This window comes from Notechis scutatus, chromosome 2, assembly GCF_049901735.1.
Source record: "Notechis scutatus isolate UNSWTSFEM ecotype Mainland chromosome 2, rNotScu1.2, whole genome shotgun sequence".
Taxonomy (NCBI): domain Eukaryota; kingdom Metazoa; phylum Chordata; class Lepidosauria; order Squamata; family Elapidae; genus Notechis; species Notechis scutatus.
The window spans coordinates 240,495,138-240,514,041 of NC_142010.1; the positions used below are offsets into that span (position 1 = coordinate 240,495,138).

At 37.5% G+C, this 18,904-nt stretch overlaps 1 protein-coding gene across 8 annotated transcripts in view; it reads left to right on the plus strand.

Moving 5' to 3' along the window:
* PDE4D (phosphodiesterase 4D) overlaps positions 1 to 18,904 on the plus strand; it is a 700,504-nt gene that overhangs the window by 533,864 nt on the left and 147,736 nt on the right. Inside the window, exon 1 of one of the 8 annotated variants that reach the window (XM_087958388.1) lies at positions 10,710 to 10,979. The exons of the other annotated variants lie outside the window; for them this stretch is intronic. Coding sequence (XP_087814514.1) covers positions 10,915 to 10,979 — 65 coding nt within the window. The 5' untranslated portion in view covers positions 10,710 to 10,914. Of the gene's footprint in view, positions 1 to 10,709; positions 10,980 to 18,904 lie in introns of those variants that run through there. 8 annotated transcript variants of the gene reach the window in all.

Below are 18,904 nucleotides of genomic sequence, written 5' to 3' on the forward strand. Positions count from 1 at the left end.
CAGCCTTTAGCCAGCTGACATGCTTGACGTTTGCCTTGTTCGAATCGCATTGCCACTTTTTCAAACCCCTGCTAATTTTCAGAGTAAATAGGCATTCTTTTACTCAGTTTCTATTCACTTCAAACAACAATTCTCTTGGATTCAATTCAATTGTGAGCCGCCCAGAATCATTTGCTGAGGTGGGTGGCTATAGAAATCAAATAAATAAGCAATTAATAAAGTTGGTGAAATACATATCCTTTTCCCAGTTGAAGATTAAAGCAAACTAAGAATTGAGTAGGTCTAGATTTTCTTTGTTACTTTATAGTATCTTGCCCTCTTCCCTTAGCAACTGGTATTGTCCTGGTTTTCTATTCACATGTGATAGCTCTATATATATGCAGAGTAATGATGTTAAACATATCACGATAGAGAGTGGAATGAGGAAGCTTTAATGAACAGAGGAAGAGGGCATATGATGAGACGGGTTTAAAAGTTCTTTTGTATATTGTAATTTTATTCTGCATACATGATGGTTAAAGATAGAATACTACTTTGTTGGAATCTTGTTTTCTTGACTTTGATTATATGCCTCTTGAATTTGCAAGTCTGCACATACATCCTATGTTGCTCAATTGTTTTTCTGGTTTTGAAAGTTTATGCACATTCTACCTTTTATTCAACTGTGCTTTGGGTTTTTTTTTTAGGACATGCCTTCAGGCTGTTCAAATGGTGAAAGTTTCTGCTGTGTTTTGGAATCATTATAAATAGGCAGTGGGTAACAGTGAAAGTAAGCAAAGGGATTCTCAATTACATGCCAAAATTTGCTTTGTTAGCAGCTGACTGAAGAGTGCTGTATCAGCTTTCCCACAAAATAACCAGCCTCGTAGACTCTGTTGTAGGTTTGATGGTTTTGAGAAAAAATGGCTACCAATACTCTTTCCATAGGATTCGTTTCAAGTTGTTTTGCTCTGTCCTCAACTCAACTGATAGTACATGGAGCTCATTGGCAGAGAATATAAAACCGTGTTTTATTCTAAATCATAGCATGTTATCACAATATTTATGATATTCATAATTAATATGTTCATAGGTATTACAAAACAAGAAAGAACTTTTTACTTAATATATTGCCTGCCATCCCATAATCCAAAATACTATTTTTAATATTGTAATACAGACATCTATTACAGACAGGGATTTCAAAGAAATCCAGGGGCATGTTACTTGGCAGTCTGGAATCTATTTCATTCATATGATACATTGGGAACTCTTCAACCTAATCATATGTCTCTCTATTCTATAAAACATCCTTTCTATTTTTTTTCCTCCATTTTCTGTGAACCCAAATGGGAAGCCTTTTGAACCCAAACTGTAGATTTTCTGTGCCAGACAGGTATACAGTATGTGAGATTATTCAATCTGACCGTGAAATGTAACATCTGAATGGTCTATGGCAGGGGTGTCCAACCTTGGCAACTTTAAGCCTGGAGGACTTCAACTCCCAGAATTCCCCAGCCAGCAAAGCTGGCTGGGGAATTCTGGGAGTTGAAGTCCTCCAGGCTTAAAGTTGCCAAGGTTGGACACCCCTGGTCTATGGCAACCTTCCTTAACTGGGACCACCTCCAAATGTAGAGATTTCAGTTCTCAGAATTCTACAGCCGACCTGACAGTTGCTGAGAATTTTAGGAGTTAAAATCCATTCATCTGAAGCAAAAGCCAATCTGCATAGACCTAGGGATGGTGACCATGAGTACACATTTGGCTGGACTTACATGGATTCTTTTTGTACAATATGGCTACATTTACATTTAAATTTGTCCCCAAAAAATCCCCCCTGAATCTTCCCAAAGATGAGCAATTAAGCATGGATTGTTTGGCTTACTTTTCCTTCTTTTCTGAGCTGTTCTTGAAAACTAGGGTGGAACACAAAACTAAAACAGGAAAAAAACCTAAAATGTGGAAACAAATTCAGCAACCCATCACGTTAGGTTTCAGTAGCAATCAATAAACCAAAACCAGACAATTTTAAATGGTGATTCAGTTCCATAAAACTAATATTTTATCTAGTGACCTTTTATGCTGGAGTGATATCAACCACGGTATCAGGCTTTGCTTAAACAGCTGGCATAGTCTTAAAACCTTAGAGTTTGAAGAGCCTGGATGAAATCTTATTGAGATTTGACACTAGAGTTTAATTTAATTTCTGCAAAACATAAGTACAAGAAAATACTATACGACTAGAGTAAATTAACTATCCCTAACTTTTGCTAAATTTAGAGCTGACATTATTTTTTCTTGACCGCTTATAGATTTCCCCTATTGTAAATAGGGCAGTAGGACCAACACCCAGAATTTATTAAGAACAAAACATTGTATTCTATATATTGTATAGTGACGTTCATGTATAGTGAAATTCGGTTTCCTTGGTCGGCAACTATACTTGGCCCAGAAATAATGTTCTATTTTTTTTAAAATTATAAAGAAAAAATATCTAATTCCTTGACTGAAACATCTGACTTTGTTTCCTTCTCCTCTGTCCTCCCCTGCAAGAGAGTTGGCCTTGAAGACACATAGCCTCCCTATTTAGATGTTGAGAAATAGTAGAGCACTCCTGGGCTTCTTATCATTCAGCTGCTAAGACTGCAGCGAGATGCCTCCGGTATCATCCTGAAGAACCAAATCAGCAAGTTTATTTTTACCAGTCATCCAGAGTAACACATTGAGAAACAGTTGAAGCGAACAATTCCCAATGCATAGTGTCTCTAGCTCTGTTGGATCTTGATTTCTCCTTCTTGCTTATTTCCAGGAAAATGTACCTAGGTTGGCGGTCTTTCAGTGCCATCATATTGGGCTACGAATTATGAATTATATTCAGTGTTGCTTACTCCCAAACTAGTAAATATAGGACCATGTCTTAGATTGCAGGCTTATACACATTTAACTATGAACAAATCTTATTAAATCTAAAAGATATTACTTCTGAGTCATCATGTGCCCTATGCATTTTGTTGCCATGTTCTTTAAGATGATATTATCTAGAATTCTTAGAATTTAGCTTTTGGTCTTTGGGAATTTGTTTTACCAACCGGAGGTTTAGTTGGATTTCCCATCTGAGACTGGAGAAAAAGCATTAACTTGGAATTGAATTCATTGGTTTTTTTTCCTGATGTTGAGAAACTAGGTTAGAATGAAAAAGAGAGATCTAGTGGAAAGGGACAAGGCAACTAAAAGGATATGGGGGAAAAAATAAGAGATAAGCTCTTCCAAGTCTTCTATCACATCTTTAAATATGATAACTCTGAAATGTGCCAACTTCATTCCTTCCTATTGCTTGAAATGGAAGGGAAAATCTTTCAAAAATAATTCTTCCAGACAATTGACAGAAAGATGCTTGTTTAAAACTGTGTGAGTTTGAGCTTTCAAAAATCAAGGAAATCTAATAAAGATAAGGAACTGCTTACACCCCACTGTGATTCTTAGGAATTTTCTTTTCAAAACTCCCTGTAGAAAAAAAAAATATGTTGACACTAGTGCTAGTTTATCAATAAGTGGGAATGGTTACTAACATGTTCCATGACCTTGGGACAAAAGAGAACAAATGAATTTGGTCGCTGCTAGTGAGATAGACCTTTTTCTGCAGCAAGCCTCTTATCGTATCCTATGAAGATGTAATCTTACCAAAAATATATTCTTTCCATCTCTACTATCCATACAACAAATCGTATTTTAATGCATACTCTTCCATTTGGTGTTTCTTTAAAGTACTATCGATTTTTAAAACTTAGGAGAAATGAACCAGGTTTTGCAAGTAGGGGTCCAAAAAACTCTGTTTTTAAATTGTTTAAAAATAAGTTTTTGTGATTTACAGTGAAAAATTCTGCAGCATTTATAAAGGGGGGAAAAACAGGACTTGGAAAAGTGTTGCTATGCTATGAAAGGTCAACACTGGCACCAGTGTAAGAAACAAAGAAAAAAATAGTGCTAATTAACTCTAGCTACCATCACATGTTTATAAATCCTTCAGATATCAAATATATGTTTCAACACAAACCTTCCACATAAGTTCCAAAGTTGCAGTTTAGAGCTAGCAAAAGTTTATTGCTGTCCACCCTCTTGCTGCCAAATGTTCCCTTCTAGGGCAAACTTTAATGTTTAGATATTTGAGCCCTCACACATTTGTATTTGGACTTTTTAGTGATGCATTTCACGCCCTGATCTTCTGGTTTAAAAAAAAAGAGAGTCCTCTCTATTAGATTGCTCTAATTTTTAAGTGTTGAATTGGTACAGCATCATGAGTAAGAGATTAAGCTATGGGGTCCGTAGTTTAAATCTTATGTTTCCAGTTCAAGTCTGGTTCAGATATTGTGTCTGCTATGAATCTTGCTGGATGCCAACCAGCAAGAGCCTTTAAGCTTGCCAGAACTATTTTGTTTTAGCTGCTAAAATCTCAAATAATTTGCTTAGAAGCAGGCTGAAGGTAGCCATTATTTATTTATTTTAGTGGATCATCTAAGGTATATTCAGGGCCCCCAAATTGATTTTCTTCAGTGTAAGTGAACGGAACTCACCACAAATTCTATTTCTAGTCATCCCAAGTTAATTTAAGTTGAGGCAAGAGAAGAAGCATTTGCAATTTGTTTTTGCTAAAACAATTGGCTGTCCGGAATTTGGTAATCTGCTGCAGATCATCCACACACACTGACCCCAAAACTCCCTCTATTGTCTTAAAATTATTTGATAAATTCTCCTTCTAGTGGGTATATTCAGGGAAAAAAAGTCAGTCCAACTTTTCTCCTTACACACATGCACAGGTCATGCACACAGACAAATCCAAACCATGCATAATTTTACATACCCATCATGGCCATTTACCTCTTTTCCCCCTTCTCCTTTTGCAGAGAAATCAAATGCTTTATAATCACTAACGCCTTTGTAGTCTATGTATGCATTCCTAGAAGGAATCTTAGTAGTTCATACACATACCTTAATTACTAGATCATGTCTAGTATGCAATATGTAAGCCACATTATTTAACAATAGTGTCAGTGACCTGTTCTACAAATATTATTTAAGATAATGCATTGGCTACCCAAATTATTTATTCACTAAGGCGTTATATGAATTATATTGCATTCCATGGATGGGCAATGCACGGCTCTCCAAATTTCACTGAAGTCAAACTGCTATCAATCTCAGAGCTAACAATGAGGAATGCTGGGAATTGCACACTGGCATTTATTGGGAGACTATATACATTGTTCCCTTCTACTCTATATTGTTGATGTCAACCACATTCTACTCTACATTGTATGAATGTGAAAAAGAAGATTCCACAAATGGTTGTTCTGCAATATTTGACACTGCTCATAAATATTCATCTGCATAATAAAGGTAAAGGTTTCCCCTATCCAGTTGTGCCTGACTCCAGGATGTGGTACTTATCTCCATTTCTTAGCTGAGGGAGTCAGCATTGTCCAAAGATATTTCAATGGTAATGTGACTGGCATGACTATAAGCCGGGGTGCACGGAATGGTGTTATCTTCCCACTGAAGTGATACCTATTTATCTACTTGCATTTGCATGCTTTCAAATTGCTAGGTGGGCAGAGAGCTGGGCAAGTAACAAGAGTCTGGGCAAGTCACCCTGTCATGTGGTCCTCAAATCTTGGCCAGGGCGTGACGCATCCGGGAGTTTGACAGCCCTGATCTAGCATAACTTATAGCCAAGTTATCTATCTATCTATCTATCTATCATCTATCTATCTATCTATCTATCTATCTATCTATCTATCTATCTATCTATCTATTCATAGATTTTCACGGGTACAGGTATGTAGGTCTAGGTGTATTTCGGTTTTTTCCCGTGTAAGATTAATAGTATCTTAATCTTACACGGGAAAAGACCCGAACACACCTAGACTTACATATCTATATATCTATATATTTATATATGTTTTCTTAAGTTTTCGCGGGTACTTACATGTATGGCATTCAGCTTTGTTCGGGTATTTTCCCACGTCATTGTAGTTGTGCTTTTAAAGTTGTAGCAACGTTTCGGCAGAATCTCATCTGCCATCATCAGGCTTCTGTATTGTGTTCATCTGTGAGTCAGACTTTCACAGCCATTTCAGTTTTAAATTTGGGGCTAGCCTACTGCTGTGCCAGAATGGTTTTTTCTTCATCCTGATTGGTTGGGAGTCTTGGTCTGTGTTTATTGGTCTTGGAGTTTGCTGTGTTCTGCTTGATTGGTGTTTCTAATATCTTCTGTCTGTTTTGTGGCTTTTTTTGTCTTGATTGGCTGGCAACATTGTGTTCCTGTATTGGAGGCTTTTAGTGCAGCTTGGCTCTGAGTAAATGGACGGCTATCATTTATTAGGAAGCTAGGTTTCATCTGGGTGCCTGGTTGGGGTGTGAGCTGGAGGTATCAGGGGGGTCTGTTTGTGCCCAGGTGTTTGCCTGGCTTGTGGTGTGGAGATTTTTTTGTTTGTGAGTGCAGGCTTCCAGATAATTGACAGTCTGGTGGAATCATCTCTTCTATTCCTGCTTTCAGGTCTTTTTTAAATCTCTATGGCTTCTCTGATAATTCTGTAGCTGGGGTTTTCTATAGTGGCTAGGGTTTTGGTGCCATTGAAGTCGATGCTATGACCTGTGGCTTTCATGTGTTGGACTAGTGAGGAAGTGTGTTCCAGCCTTTTTACGGCATTTTTGTGTTCATCCAGGTGGGTACTTATTCTTCTATTGGTCTGTCCAATGTATGTGGCAGGGCATGATGTGCAGGTGACTTCATATATGCCTTGGTTTTCCAGGTCAATTTTATCTTTGGGATTTCTTAGGAAGGCTGCTATCTTTCTGTCTGTTTTGAAGGCAGTCTTGATGTGATGCCTGTGTAGTATCTTGCTGATTTTGTCTGTAGTACCTCTTATGTAGGACAGGACAGCTGTTCCATAGGTCTGTTCATCTTCTAGGTCTCCATTATGTCTCAGTGTGTTTTTGTGGATCAAGCCGGTGATTTTGCTTTTGTGGAAGCCATTAGCTGTCAGTACTTTAGTCAGGGTGCATAGTTCAGTCTTTATGTGTGTCTTGTCTGCCAGGCGTTTGGTTCTGGCGATTAGTGTTTTGGCCACGGAGTTTCTCTGTGCTGGGTGGTGGTGGGATAGGGCATTGAGGTAGCGGTTGGTGTGTGTTTTCTTCTGGTATACGGTGTGTCCTAGTGTGCCATCTGTTTTTTCGTAGATTAGTACATCTAGGAATGGTAGTTGTTTGTTTGTTTCCGTTTCCATGGTGAATTTGATTTTGGGGTGTGTGCTGTTTAGGTGTGTTAGGAAATTGTTTAGGTTTCTTTTCCATGGGGCCAAATCACAAATGTGTCATCGATGTATCTTAACCATAGTTTGGGTTTGTGGATGGCATTAGCTAGGGTCTGGATTCGAATTCTTCCATGAACAGATTTGCAATGATGGGTGACAGTGGTGATCCCATAGGGGCTCCATCAATTTGCTTGTATCTTTGTCGTTTGTATATGAAATATGTGTTGGTTAAGCAGTGTTCTGCTAGTTCCATGAAGTGTTTAGCTGGTTGGTATTTATTTTTGATGATTTCAAGAGTTTCTTTTATCGGGACTTGAGTGAATAGTGAAACCACGTCGAAACTTACAAGCAGATCTTCTTGTTCCACATGTAGATCTTTGATCATTTCCAAGAAGTGCTATGAGTTTTGTACATGTGAAGCTGCTGCTTCAGCATGGGGCTGTAGCTGCTTTGCTAAGTGTTTAGCTAGGTTTTGTAGTGGTGCTCCTCTGGAGCTGACTATGGGTCTGAGAGGTATGCCTTCTTTGTGTATTTTTGGGAGTCCGTATAGTTTGGGGCATCTGGAAGATTTTTCTCTTGGGATGATCATCTGTTGGATCTCTTTGCTCATGTGGCTGGTTTTAATGCCACCCACAAACCCAAACTATGGTATATATAGCCAAGTTATGCTAGATCAGGGCTATCAAACTCCCAGATGTGTCACACCCTGGCCAAGCCCATGCCTGGTTTAGCAAAGGGGGGAAAGTCCTGATACATCAAGTGATGCTGTCATGATGCTACGAGTTTGACACCCCTGTGCTAGACGATAGATAATATGAGTGGAGTAGTATCATTTCTTTATCCTCTGTTTTCATAGCCTGAATACAGAAAATATATATATTGGGAAACTAATGTATTTCCCCCTGCAGCTTGAGAGGTTACTTTTGATCAGGGAAACAGCTGGGATACTACTTTTGATAAAGAAAATGGATTGTGAGGAAAGGTTTAAGCAATCCTCTTCCAACATTTTTTTAAAAAATACCTTTAAAAATATGAATGTTGGCAGATATTAATGCATTTTCTGTGCATTATATTTTTAAGGCTGTTTGACTAACTTGCTCGCTTGCAGATATTGTAACCTCAGTATTTGTCAAGTGTTACTATGCATACCAGTGCTACACAGCAAGACTTTAAGTAAGATGTATGTCTTATTCCAATCCAACACTTCAGAAAATCAAAATATTGGGAGGGGGGGTAGACAAGGAACCCCAAAAGAGCAAAGCTGCACAAAGGATCCAGATGCTTGTTGGTACATAGACGATGTTGCTACTTTCTGTGAACCTTGAAATTTGCTATGACTGGTAACTGTGATAGGAGAATGCAAGGGTTTCGAACTTGGCAAGTTTAAGACTTGTGGATTTCAACTCCCAGAATTCCTGAGCTAACATGACTGGAGGAGGAATTCTGGGAGCTGAAGTCCACAAGTCTTAAAGCTGTCAAGTTTGAAGACGCCTGGCATATAGCAATACAGCAGTTCATTTAGTGACCATTCAAAGTTACACTGAAAAAAGTGACTTATGACCATTTTTCACCCTTATGACCATTGTAGCACCCCCATAGTCACATGATCAAAGTTTGGATTTGGCACTTGGTTCATATTTATAATGATTACAGGGTCCTGGGGTCTCGCAATCACCTTTTGCGACCTTCTGACAAGCAAAGTCAATGGGGAAGCCAGACTCACTTAATAACCGTGTTATTAACTTAACAACTGCAATGATTCAGCTATGGCAGGAAAGGTCATAAAATGGGGCAAAATTCATTTAACAACTGTCTCACTTAGCAACAGAAAGTTTGGGTTCAATTGTGGTCATGTCAAGGACTACCTGTATAATCGTCTGTGGAAAACATGGTTTGTTGACAAGTTGTGTTCCTTTGATAGAATGATGGTGATATTTAGGGTACAGAAATGATTGAGATCCAGGGCTTGAAGTAACAAACAAGGACCCCCTTTAAAATATCTCAGCATTTGCCAATGAACATATGAAAATAAAAACTTGGAAGACTGATGAAGAGAATCTGTGGGCTGATCCTTCATTGGAATTCTTTGTGCTATTGTGGAACAATTTGCATACAGATGACTGGTGTAGACCTGGAGGGCCAACAGATTATCCCTGTCAATGAAGTGTAGGCACAAATCACGCTGCATGTTTTGGAAAACAGTAAATAACCCTTGGTTGATGGCAGCTGGTTATTAATAGGTGTCTGTCTAGGAAGCCACAAAAATCTCATTCTCTATATCTTGTTTTACATTTTAAGATCTTGTGAATAATGTAACAGCAGAATAAGGTTGCTGGAACTGGTTTCATTTCCAAAACTGCTCTCTTCCGAATTCTTTGCAAGACGTAATCTGTTCTTGAACTATTGCATAAAGGAATAGTTTCTCTGCATGTAATCACTTGTTTGGGGCATAGTTTCCTCCATTTAAAAAGCAAATTACCAAAGCAGATCTGTGCCACTGAATTTAAAAATATCTGTCTAGTTACATAAATCACTATAAATAATTTCAGTGCGGCCTCTTTCACAAACTGAATGTATTTTAAATCAGATACATTCGGAGGAGCTTTTTATTATTAGGCAAGAAGCTTATATGATAAAGTTCACTGACCTTGATAACTGTTTGGAAATGTTAGTTAAATTCTAGATGTTGCCTGCAATTCTGCATATATGTTTCTTGGCTTCACGTCACATTGAATTAAGCAGAATGTACTTCTAAAGTCAAAAGTAACATACTTCATCATATAAGATTGTTCACTCTGAAAGCAATGATAAATTCATGTATTTGCAGGGGAATAAGAGAGGAGTAGCAAACTCCCCTTTCTGCTTATTATTTTGTTTAAACTTCCTTATAGTATCTTAAGGTATTCTAGCAAACAGATGTTACTTAGCCCTCAAGCAGTCAGTGTTTATTTGTGCCTGTAAGGAAACAACTGGATTGTCTTTCTAAATGCTGTGTGAAAAGTGTGAGTGAGCCAACAAGAAGGAAAGAGAGGAATCCTTCTGTATCGAAACAAGGGGTCATAAATATCAGGTAATCCTCTTGTCAAAATAAGGGGTCTGGTCTGTTGGGCTTCCATTTAACCCTTGCACTTCTGAAAGTGACGTTTTCCTGCAAACTCCCTGCTACACTGCTACATGTCTTGTACTCATTTTCTCCTTTTACCATTTATCAACAATTTTAGAAAGTGGCTGACCTTTAAACCTGTTATTATAGGATTGAGAGAGGAGGAATTTTATTTATATATATATATATATATAAAAGAGACAAGGCTCTTTCGGCTGCTCTGCTTCCCATGTGACTTAGATGGAGAATTGACTCTAAGCACAGTTCCTCCCCCAGCAGTGCAAGGCAGAAGAGAACAGCGCTGTCACTTCCAAACAGTCCTAGCTAGCATAAATACGAAGAATGAGCAAAGAGCTTCAGTACTTTAGAAATCATCTCGAAGATCCTGGTCTCTTACTTGGAATATGTTTCTTTGGAAGCATCTCCTTTCGATTTCCTTGGCAAACAGAAAGTATGGGATGGAAGACGTGTGAAAAGAATTGAAGTGCTGCTGCTAAGAAGCGCTGGATTGTTATTTGCACGATGAGTATTATAATGAAACCGAGATCCCGTTCCACCAGCTCTTTAAGAACCTCCGATGCAACTTGGTAATGTGGTTCCCCCCCCCTTTCCTAATCCTAGCTCTGTATCTACGATTGCTTTGCATTCTGTTGTGTGTGGTGTGTTAGTAAATTATGCCTACTAATCTGAAAGATTTGGAGGAATCGGTAAGCCAATATTGGAAATAATCCTTGCCTTGCTCTATGCAACATGATTGTGTCTTACACTGACTTATTATTTTCATGAATGCTTGCTGCTGTTTGAAAAACTTATAGAGATGTAATTTGAACGGAGGGGCAGGCGGATCATTATTTTAAAGGGTGTGTATTTTGCAATCTTCGTTCATACTATGTGCATTTTAATTGATCAAGGGATAACAGATCTTGTGGTTTGTGAGGGGTGAGAATTTACCATATATACTCTGCTAATAAAAAATATCTTTTTGAAGAGCCCTATATTAATAGTATTACAAATACCGGTGTGATATTGTGTTAATAGTACAATTTTGTGCATCTGCGATCAGTAATCCCACTTACTTGGTACTAAAAGAACTAAATTTAGTATCACTTATGACTTAAGCATGTATGCATAAATTATTCCATTAGTCCAGAGATCAGATCATGCCAAGATAGTTCTCAGGTAAATTTCAGCTTTGGCATGAACTAATTAGATGGCCTTTGGCAAGTCACCTTTTCCTTATGCATAGTTTTCTATTTCACTTCAGTTAAATGGGGAATCATTTATCAAATAGGTTCACAAACACACGTGAGGAACTTTGAACATTTGGAAATACAACAGTGTCATTAAGTACAATTTTGTAGTCCTCCTTAAAGTTGCAACCTAAAATATGCAAGATATATAACACAATAGAGCCAGAAGGATCAAAGTAGAACTTTTAAATAAATCCATAGAATGATATTGTCAGTTTACTAATCAGACCACAATTTTTTTGTTATGGTTCTGTAAATTATAGGACTTTTCAGGATGTTAATCCAAGAAGGACAAATTCACTCTTACCTATGCCTTGTAGGCATATCCTGTTTTATTTCTAGATGCTTTGACATCCTGCCACTTTTACTTATATCTTCCCTTCCCTTATTGTTGCATGTATAGAGACATGAGCAAAGAAACAATTCAAGTACATATATCATGCTATTTCCTATTATTCTGATAAAATGAAGGGATCATTATATGTATTTTAGATTGTCAATTTCTTCATTGAATCAGGATTTTTTCTGTATTTTCCTTAAAGGATCGGCCACAATTTGAAATAGCTTAGATAGCTTCAGTAGTGCTACTAATCCACAATGAATCCATACAGTTTTGTTAAAATAGTTAATAGTAGGTGATACATGCCATATATAATATTATTAACAAGATGCAGTAAAATGCATTCTATTCAGCTTCACTTTGTACATGTTTCATGCCTCCAGCATGAGTCGCAGTAGATTTAGTTAATCTACGTCAACGGCGCAATATGACACAGTTGGAGTCTTCACAGTAAACTGTTGCCAGCTCTCAGTTACAAAAGCAGGAAGAAGCATCTTTTGTTTAACTTTGTAGTCATAAGTCTATAACTGACAGTCCGTATTCAGGCAAAATCCCAACCAATGTCACAGAATTTCACTTCGTTGCACAGAGAAATATTCTATAGCTTGGATTTTTTTGTTGTTGCAATCACGTGTGTTTGTGTGTGTGTATCCACTTTTATGTTATTTCACTAATCTTCGTTTGTTTTCCCCAGCAGCCAAATAATATTATATGATTCTTCGTTTTATTTGTTTGCATGGTTATTGACATATTTTCAAAGTGTAAAAGTAATGGTAATGATCCCATAGCAGTGTTGGATACAGTTTTAAGTGTTCTCTTGTGTAGCTCTTGAGGGTTCAAGGCAATTTTGAAGCAAAACATTTGGAATCAAAAATATTGCTAGCTATCACAGATTATTGTCCTTTGAGCATAATCCCTGATCTTTATAGATGTAAATCATGTACATAGCAAGTTAAACATTTTAAATATTCTGTTTTCAAGTTAATAAAATGAAGGCAGAATGCTTTTTTCATAATAAAGCATTCCAATAAAGTATTTATCAGATACTTATAGACATTTTAATATTCCTACTAATACAGAATTTACTAAGAGGCAGGTCCCTCCTACTAGCCACATGCAACAGTAGGTGATGGGCAGATAATCCCACGTGCACGTATTAGCAAATATATGCCCCACACATTTATTTTTATTTATTTATTAGATTTCATCCCACCTTTATTACTTTATAAATATCTAATGACAGAAAACGTACTTAATACCCCTTGGTTCACAACAGCACTATGTGAGGTGAGTTGAGCTGAGAGAGAAAGTGACACCCAGCTAGCTTCATGCCTAAAGTGGGACTAGAACTCGCTGCCTCCTGATTTTTAGCCTGGTGCCTTCACCACTACAACAAATTGGCTCATATACATTCCCTGTAACAGATGTATTTGCATGTACGTTTCCCTTCTCCCAATCTCATCAAATTGTAAAGAAGTTTGCTTCCTTGTATGCTGCCTCCAACATACACCCCTACTCTCAAAATCGTGTTTTTTTTTCTATTTTACCATTATTTTTCATGATGCAAGTAGCACAAATTATATTGGGGGGGGGGGAGAAGAATTTAACTCATTAGGAATTTCTTTCTAATCAGCTGTGTAGAAGGGCAATTTGGACTGTGGGTTGTCCATATCTTTGATACTCAGTCACTGCATGTTCTGCTTCCATTTTCCTGCTTTCATCTAATCCCTCAGGGGGTAGCACCATCCATTTGTCTATCAGGGTGGCCTTATTCTTGCAGATCTTTATTGTTAATTATCCAAGCTGTTGTCTCGGAATAATTTCATTGTGAACAGGGGAGTGCATAATGACAGTTGGAAAAAATCTAGTTAATGCATGTTGAAATGTAAAAACAACAGTACTCTATTAATGACTCTTCTGCTGTTTGATGTTTAAAAACTATTCATAAAAATGAACTTCTCTGTATAATCAAAACCACCATGTCAAGAAGAAATCTAGGTGACAGGCTTCGTCCTAGCATGCTCAATTTATGTAATTGGCACACTACTACATAACTATAGTCTAAAATAGCCTTATTCAAAAATAAGTTAGAAGTCTAGAAATATATTAGGTGTTTTTTAAACTTTCCAATCTCTGGCACATTCTGAATTTGAACAACCATTACTTGCACAAAATGTCCATGGAAGATCCTGTTTAGCCACAAAGGACATGTCCCTGAGACTGAGTAAGTCTGAGTGTGATTTATGAAACTCAGTCTTCCTATTGGTTTCCACAAGGACTAAGTGCCGGCATATTTGTACTATTCAGTGCAATGCAATCAGATCCCTGCTATTCACACCATCTCAAGGATGCTTTTTGGTTTTTCTCCATTCTTATCTAACTGAAAATTTTATAGGGTTGTATTTTTTATAACCCATGTTAGTAAAGCTTCAGTTTACAACAGTACTGTACACTGAATGCCTTTGCTCCACATTAGGACAGTAACATTTATAAAAGAAGAAAAGTCAAAATCAGTAGAAAGAAGGGTTTTAAATTCCAACATGCTGGCTGTCCTGGGCAGAAACAGGAACAGCAAAAAAGGTTACTGGGTGCCAGAGAAGGTATCTGAGATTCTCTAGTGCAAGGGTCTTCAAACTTTGCAAGTTTAAGACTTGTGGACTTCAATTCCCAGAATTCCTGAGCTAACATGACTGGAGGAAGAATTCTGGGAGTTGAAGTCCACAGGTCTTAAAGCTGTCAAATATGAAGATCCCTGTTCTAGTGTTTAGGGACTGAGAGAGGCAGATGGGGTTGAGTAAAGGAATGGAAGACAACACAGTCATAAATGATCTAAAATATACAAGCAGCTTCTTCCATAAACATTTAGCCCAGCTGGAGAGAAATCTGAGAAGACCCAAGTTATTTACCTTAATTATAGTAACTCTCTATAAAAGAAGTTGGGAAATTCCTCTTATGCTTTCCAAGATTTTGTATTTAGTCCCTGCTAATATTAAAGATACCTTCCTGAAATCTTTGCAGCTTTTGTTTCCCAGATCTTGCCCAGCTGTGTGGGTCTTGACAGGGACATCATATCATGTATTACTATACTAGACCATCATATATTATATCTCATCTCAAATCATAATATAATATGATTTTTTTAAAAAAAAAAAAAAAAGCCTATTGACTAAGCAGAGAGCCAATGTGGCTTGAAAGATGTTTTGTTTGATCTGGTGTACTTCTGTGTAAGATGAATATGAAATATTTAACTTTTGAAAAGACGGAATGATTTTGGAGGAAGAGATTTTTCATCGTGTTCTTTACTTTTTACTTATACTTAAGTCAGTGGATCTTAAAAGCCCTAAATGTTGGGGGGTTATTGTTTAAATAAATCTTTGTCATTTTCACCCTCTCCCACCAAATTTGAACTACAAATTAATTCATAGTTTCACTTATAGTTTCTCATAGTTTCATAGTTCCTTTCAGGTTTTCAGGGCTACAGTTTGTGATTCCTTAAATTATTTGTCTTTTCTGCTGTCTGCTACCTGAAAACATTTCAGTATGTAGTTGTAAGGAAAAAACAAATTCTGAACATGAGCAACGGTCATTCATTCATTCCAAAGCTGAATTTGGAATATCCTGAATTCAGTGTTGATGGAGCCATTTGGTTATGAGATTTTATGGAAGGAATAAAAGCTACGATGCAGAGGGGCTTAGGATAAAAATGAACTAAAAAAAACCTTTTACAAGTGCTTTGTAAAAATTATACTAATAAATATCTTTATTGAACAATTGAGGTTAACTTCCAAGTTTGTTTTATTTTATATGTTTGTACTTACTAGAATTATTACTTAAAGAAACAATCCTTTCTTTCTAGACCTGTTTGATAGACTTGCTGTTGAGTGGTCATGTTATACAACCAGTAGTGTCATTGGAGATGGGTCAAAACAGGCAGGCTGTCATGCCCCTGGTGGAGATTGTCTCTGAGGGAGAGGAGGAACAGCCAACAGGGAGTGTAAGTGTAGCTCCAGAGGTGGTGGATGAGGCTGGGGAAGGGCAGAGGCCGACTGAGCAGTCAGAGGAGGACCCAGGCTCATCCCCTATCTATCCTAGGTCACACAGGGAGGAGAGGATCAGGGTAAAACGTGGTCTACTCGGGAGGAGAGGGCCATGATCCTCTTCATGGGTTGCAGGTGTAAGATTTGCATAAGAGTTTGGACCTGCGTGCTAACAGACGCTGGAGACAAATTAGTGTTTTATTCCTAGAGAAGGTTAATCTTGGTTAGTGTTCTTCCAGCAGACTGTACCTGGTTATCTTCCTCAAGTTGGCAATTATCTATCCTGGTCTGTCGTGGAACTTTATTCAGTGTGGTTTGTTTTTGGTTTTTGCTTTGTTATCGGCTCTTTGAATTTGAACTGTGTTTCTTTTCTTTGAAATGTTATTTTGAAAATAGTTTACTCCTCCACTGTGAACAATTAACAGTGAAGCCAAGTTGAAGGCATTAAAGGACTGTTATTTACGTTTTGGTTTTTGTTATATTTCTGATATACTCTGGGTCATCGTAGTGGCAGATATGGCAAAATGCATATCCAGATCCACCAGATTTACCAACGTACCCACTTTGACCTCTCCTATAAATGCCACTGCATATGTCCTGCTTGTAAAAGATCTGACCTCTGTTTGAAAATGGTCATCCTGTAGCTCTCTTTTAAAAGGTATCCTCTTCCCTATTGTTTGGCCTTTCCCAATTTGGTGCCATCCATATGAATGGCTTCGTCTTCTATAATTCACAGATGAAAATGATAGAATCACAAGTTCATTATATTTGCAGGATACCATTTTGGGGGACTTTGTTCTGTTTTCCAAAACACCACCTGAGCCCTATAATTCAGAAATAAAGAATGCTAAATAGAGGTGTGCATTAAATTTGATCACAGCAGATGGAGCAGGCATTCAAGGTCACCTATCTATATTCTTCTACTATATGAAATACATATGGGATTTATTTTATTACTATTTCAATTAATGTAGCTGTTTTCATAGAGAGACATTTTGGAGCAATGATTAAGGCATCAGGATAGAAACCAGGAGACCATGAATTCTAGCCCCACCTTGGGCCAATTGGATGACCTTGGGCAGTCCCTTTCTCTCAGCCATAGGAAAAAGCAGTGACAAACTACTTCCAAGTAAACTTGCCAAGAAACTACTGACAGCTGCCAGAAGTCAATACTGACTCAAAAGTGCACAAACAATTGTTTTTCTATACAATTGTTTTTCTATTTGCATAGAAATAACAAAATTTCAATGCAAATGTATATAAAAACACTTAAATATGAGCCAGATGTGTGCTGCAGCTGCCCAAAAAGCCAATGCAGTCCTAGGTTGTATCAATAGAGGGACACTATCAAGGTCACATGAAGTGTTAGTATCGCTTTATACTGCTTTGATAAGACCATACTTTGGAATACTGGGTCCAGTTTTGGTCGCCACAATACAGAAAAGATGTTGAGACTCTAGAAAGGATGCAGAGAAGAGCAACAAAGATGATTAAGGGGCTGGAGGATAAGGCATATGATAAATGATTGCAGGGACTGAATATGTCTAGTCAAATGAAGACAAGGACTAGGGGTGACATGATAGCAGTCTTTCAATATTGAGGGGCTGTCACAGAGAAGAGGGGCAGGAACTAAGGGCAAGGCAAGAAGTAGCAGATGGAAACTTATCACAGAGATTAGTTCTACAACCTAGAACTAAGGAGAAATTTCCTGACAGTGAAAACACTTAATCAGTGGAATGGCTTACATCCAGAAGTTGTGAGTGCCCCCTTACTGGAGATTTTTAAGAAGAGATTGAGCAGCCATTTGTCCAGAATGGTGTAGGGACTCCTGCTTGAGCAGGAGGTTGAACAGACTTCCAAGGTCCTTTCCAACTCTGTTAATCTATATCCTATTCCATATTTTCTAAAAGTCTAATGTTCCTTTTTTGAAAAAAAAAATCTATGAAATAAATGTTTTGCAAAGTAATAACAATTCAAATCCATAAATCAAATTCATTTTTCCCCATTTTCAGCAGAAGGTCCATAAAGAGTTTCCAGTCACCAGCGAATGTAATTATTGTCTTTTGCCTTTGTCTTTCAAATCAGTTTTGCGATTGCTGCAAATTCTGCCATCTACACCAACCATTCCTCCATTGATTGGCATTTAGTCTTCTCTTTTTTAGTTTTGCTTGCATGGTCAATAAGAATAGGAGTAAAATGCTTTCAGCTTGTTTTTTGAAGCAAACAGAGAAAATTCACACTTCTTGCCAAAAAACATACCTGCATTAGGGAAAATATTTGCAATATTGCAAACAACAAATATCTGCTTCAATAAATGTACATGTGCACACTCATTCAATAGACTATCCTTTAAATAGAAACTATTGTGGGAAGAGTCCACATTAACATTCAACTTTGGAACTTGATTCTATGGGGTTGCAGGTTGGGTATGCGGTACTGAAAGAACAAGACTGTAGATTCCAAGGTCAGTTTTCAAGCTCTACAAACCTCTTAGCCCACTCCCTGATACCGAACTTCAGGTGCCAGGAAAAGTAATGGACTTCTTGTCTCAATTTACAATCCCTATGCAGAGGGGATACTGCTGTATCGCCTCATTCAGATAAACTTAAGTCTTAGCTTCTCATCGATATAAACCCCAAATTAAATTAAAGCTGTTTTTTCTAAAATTAGAGCCTTGAGAATTATTTCTATTTAGTCATTATAATCTAATTCGCATTTACTTATGGCTGCTGTTTAAAGCCAGACTCAGGAGTAGTGAATCAGTGGGCTTCAGTTCAAGAGTGCGTAGATTGCAGCTTTTGACATTTTTACTTGGAAGAAGATTCATGGAACGTAATACTGAACAATCAAGTCTATTTTCTGGAAATTGCTTTTTATGGTACTGG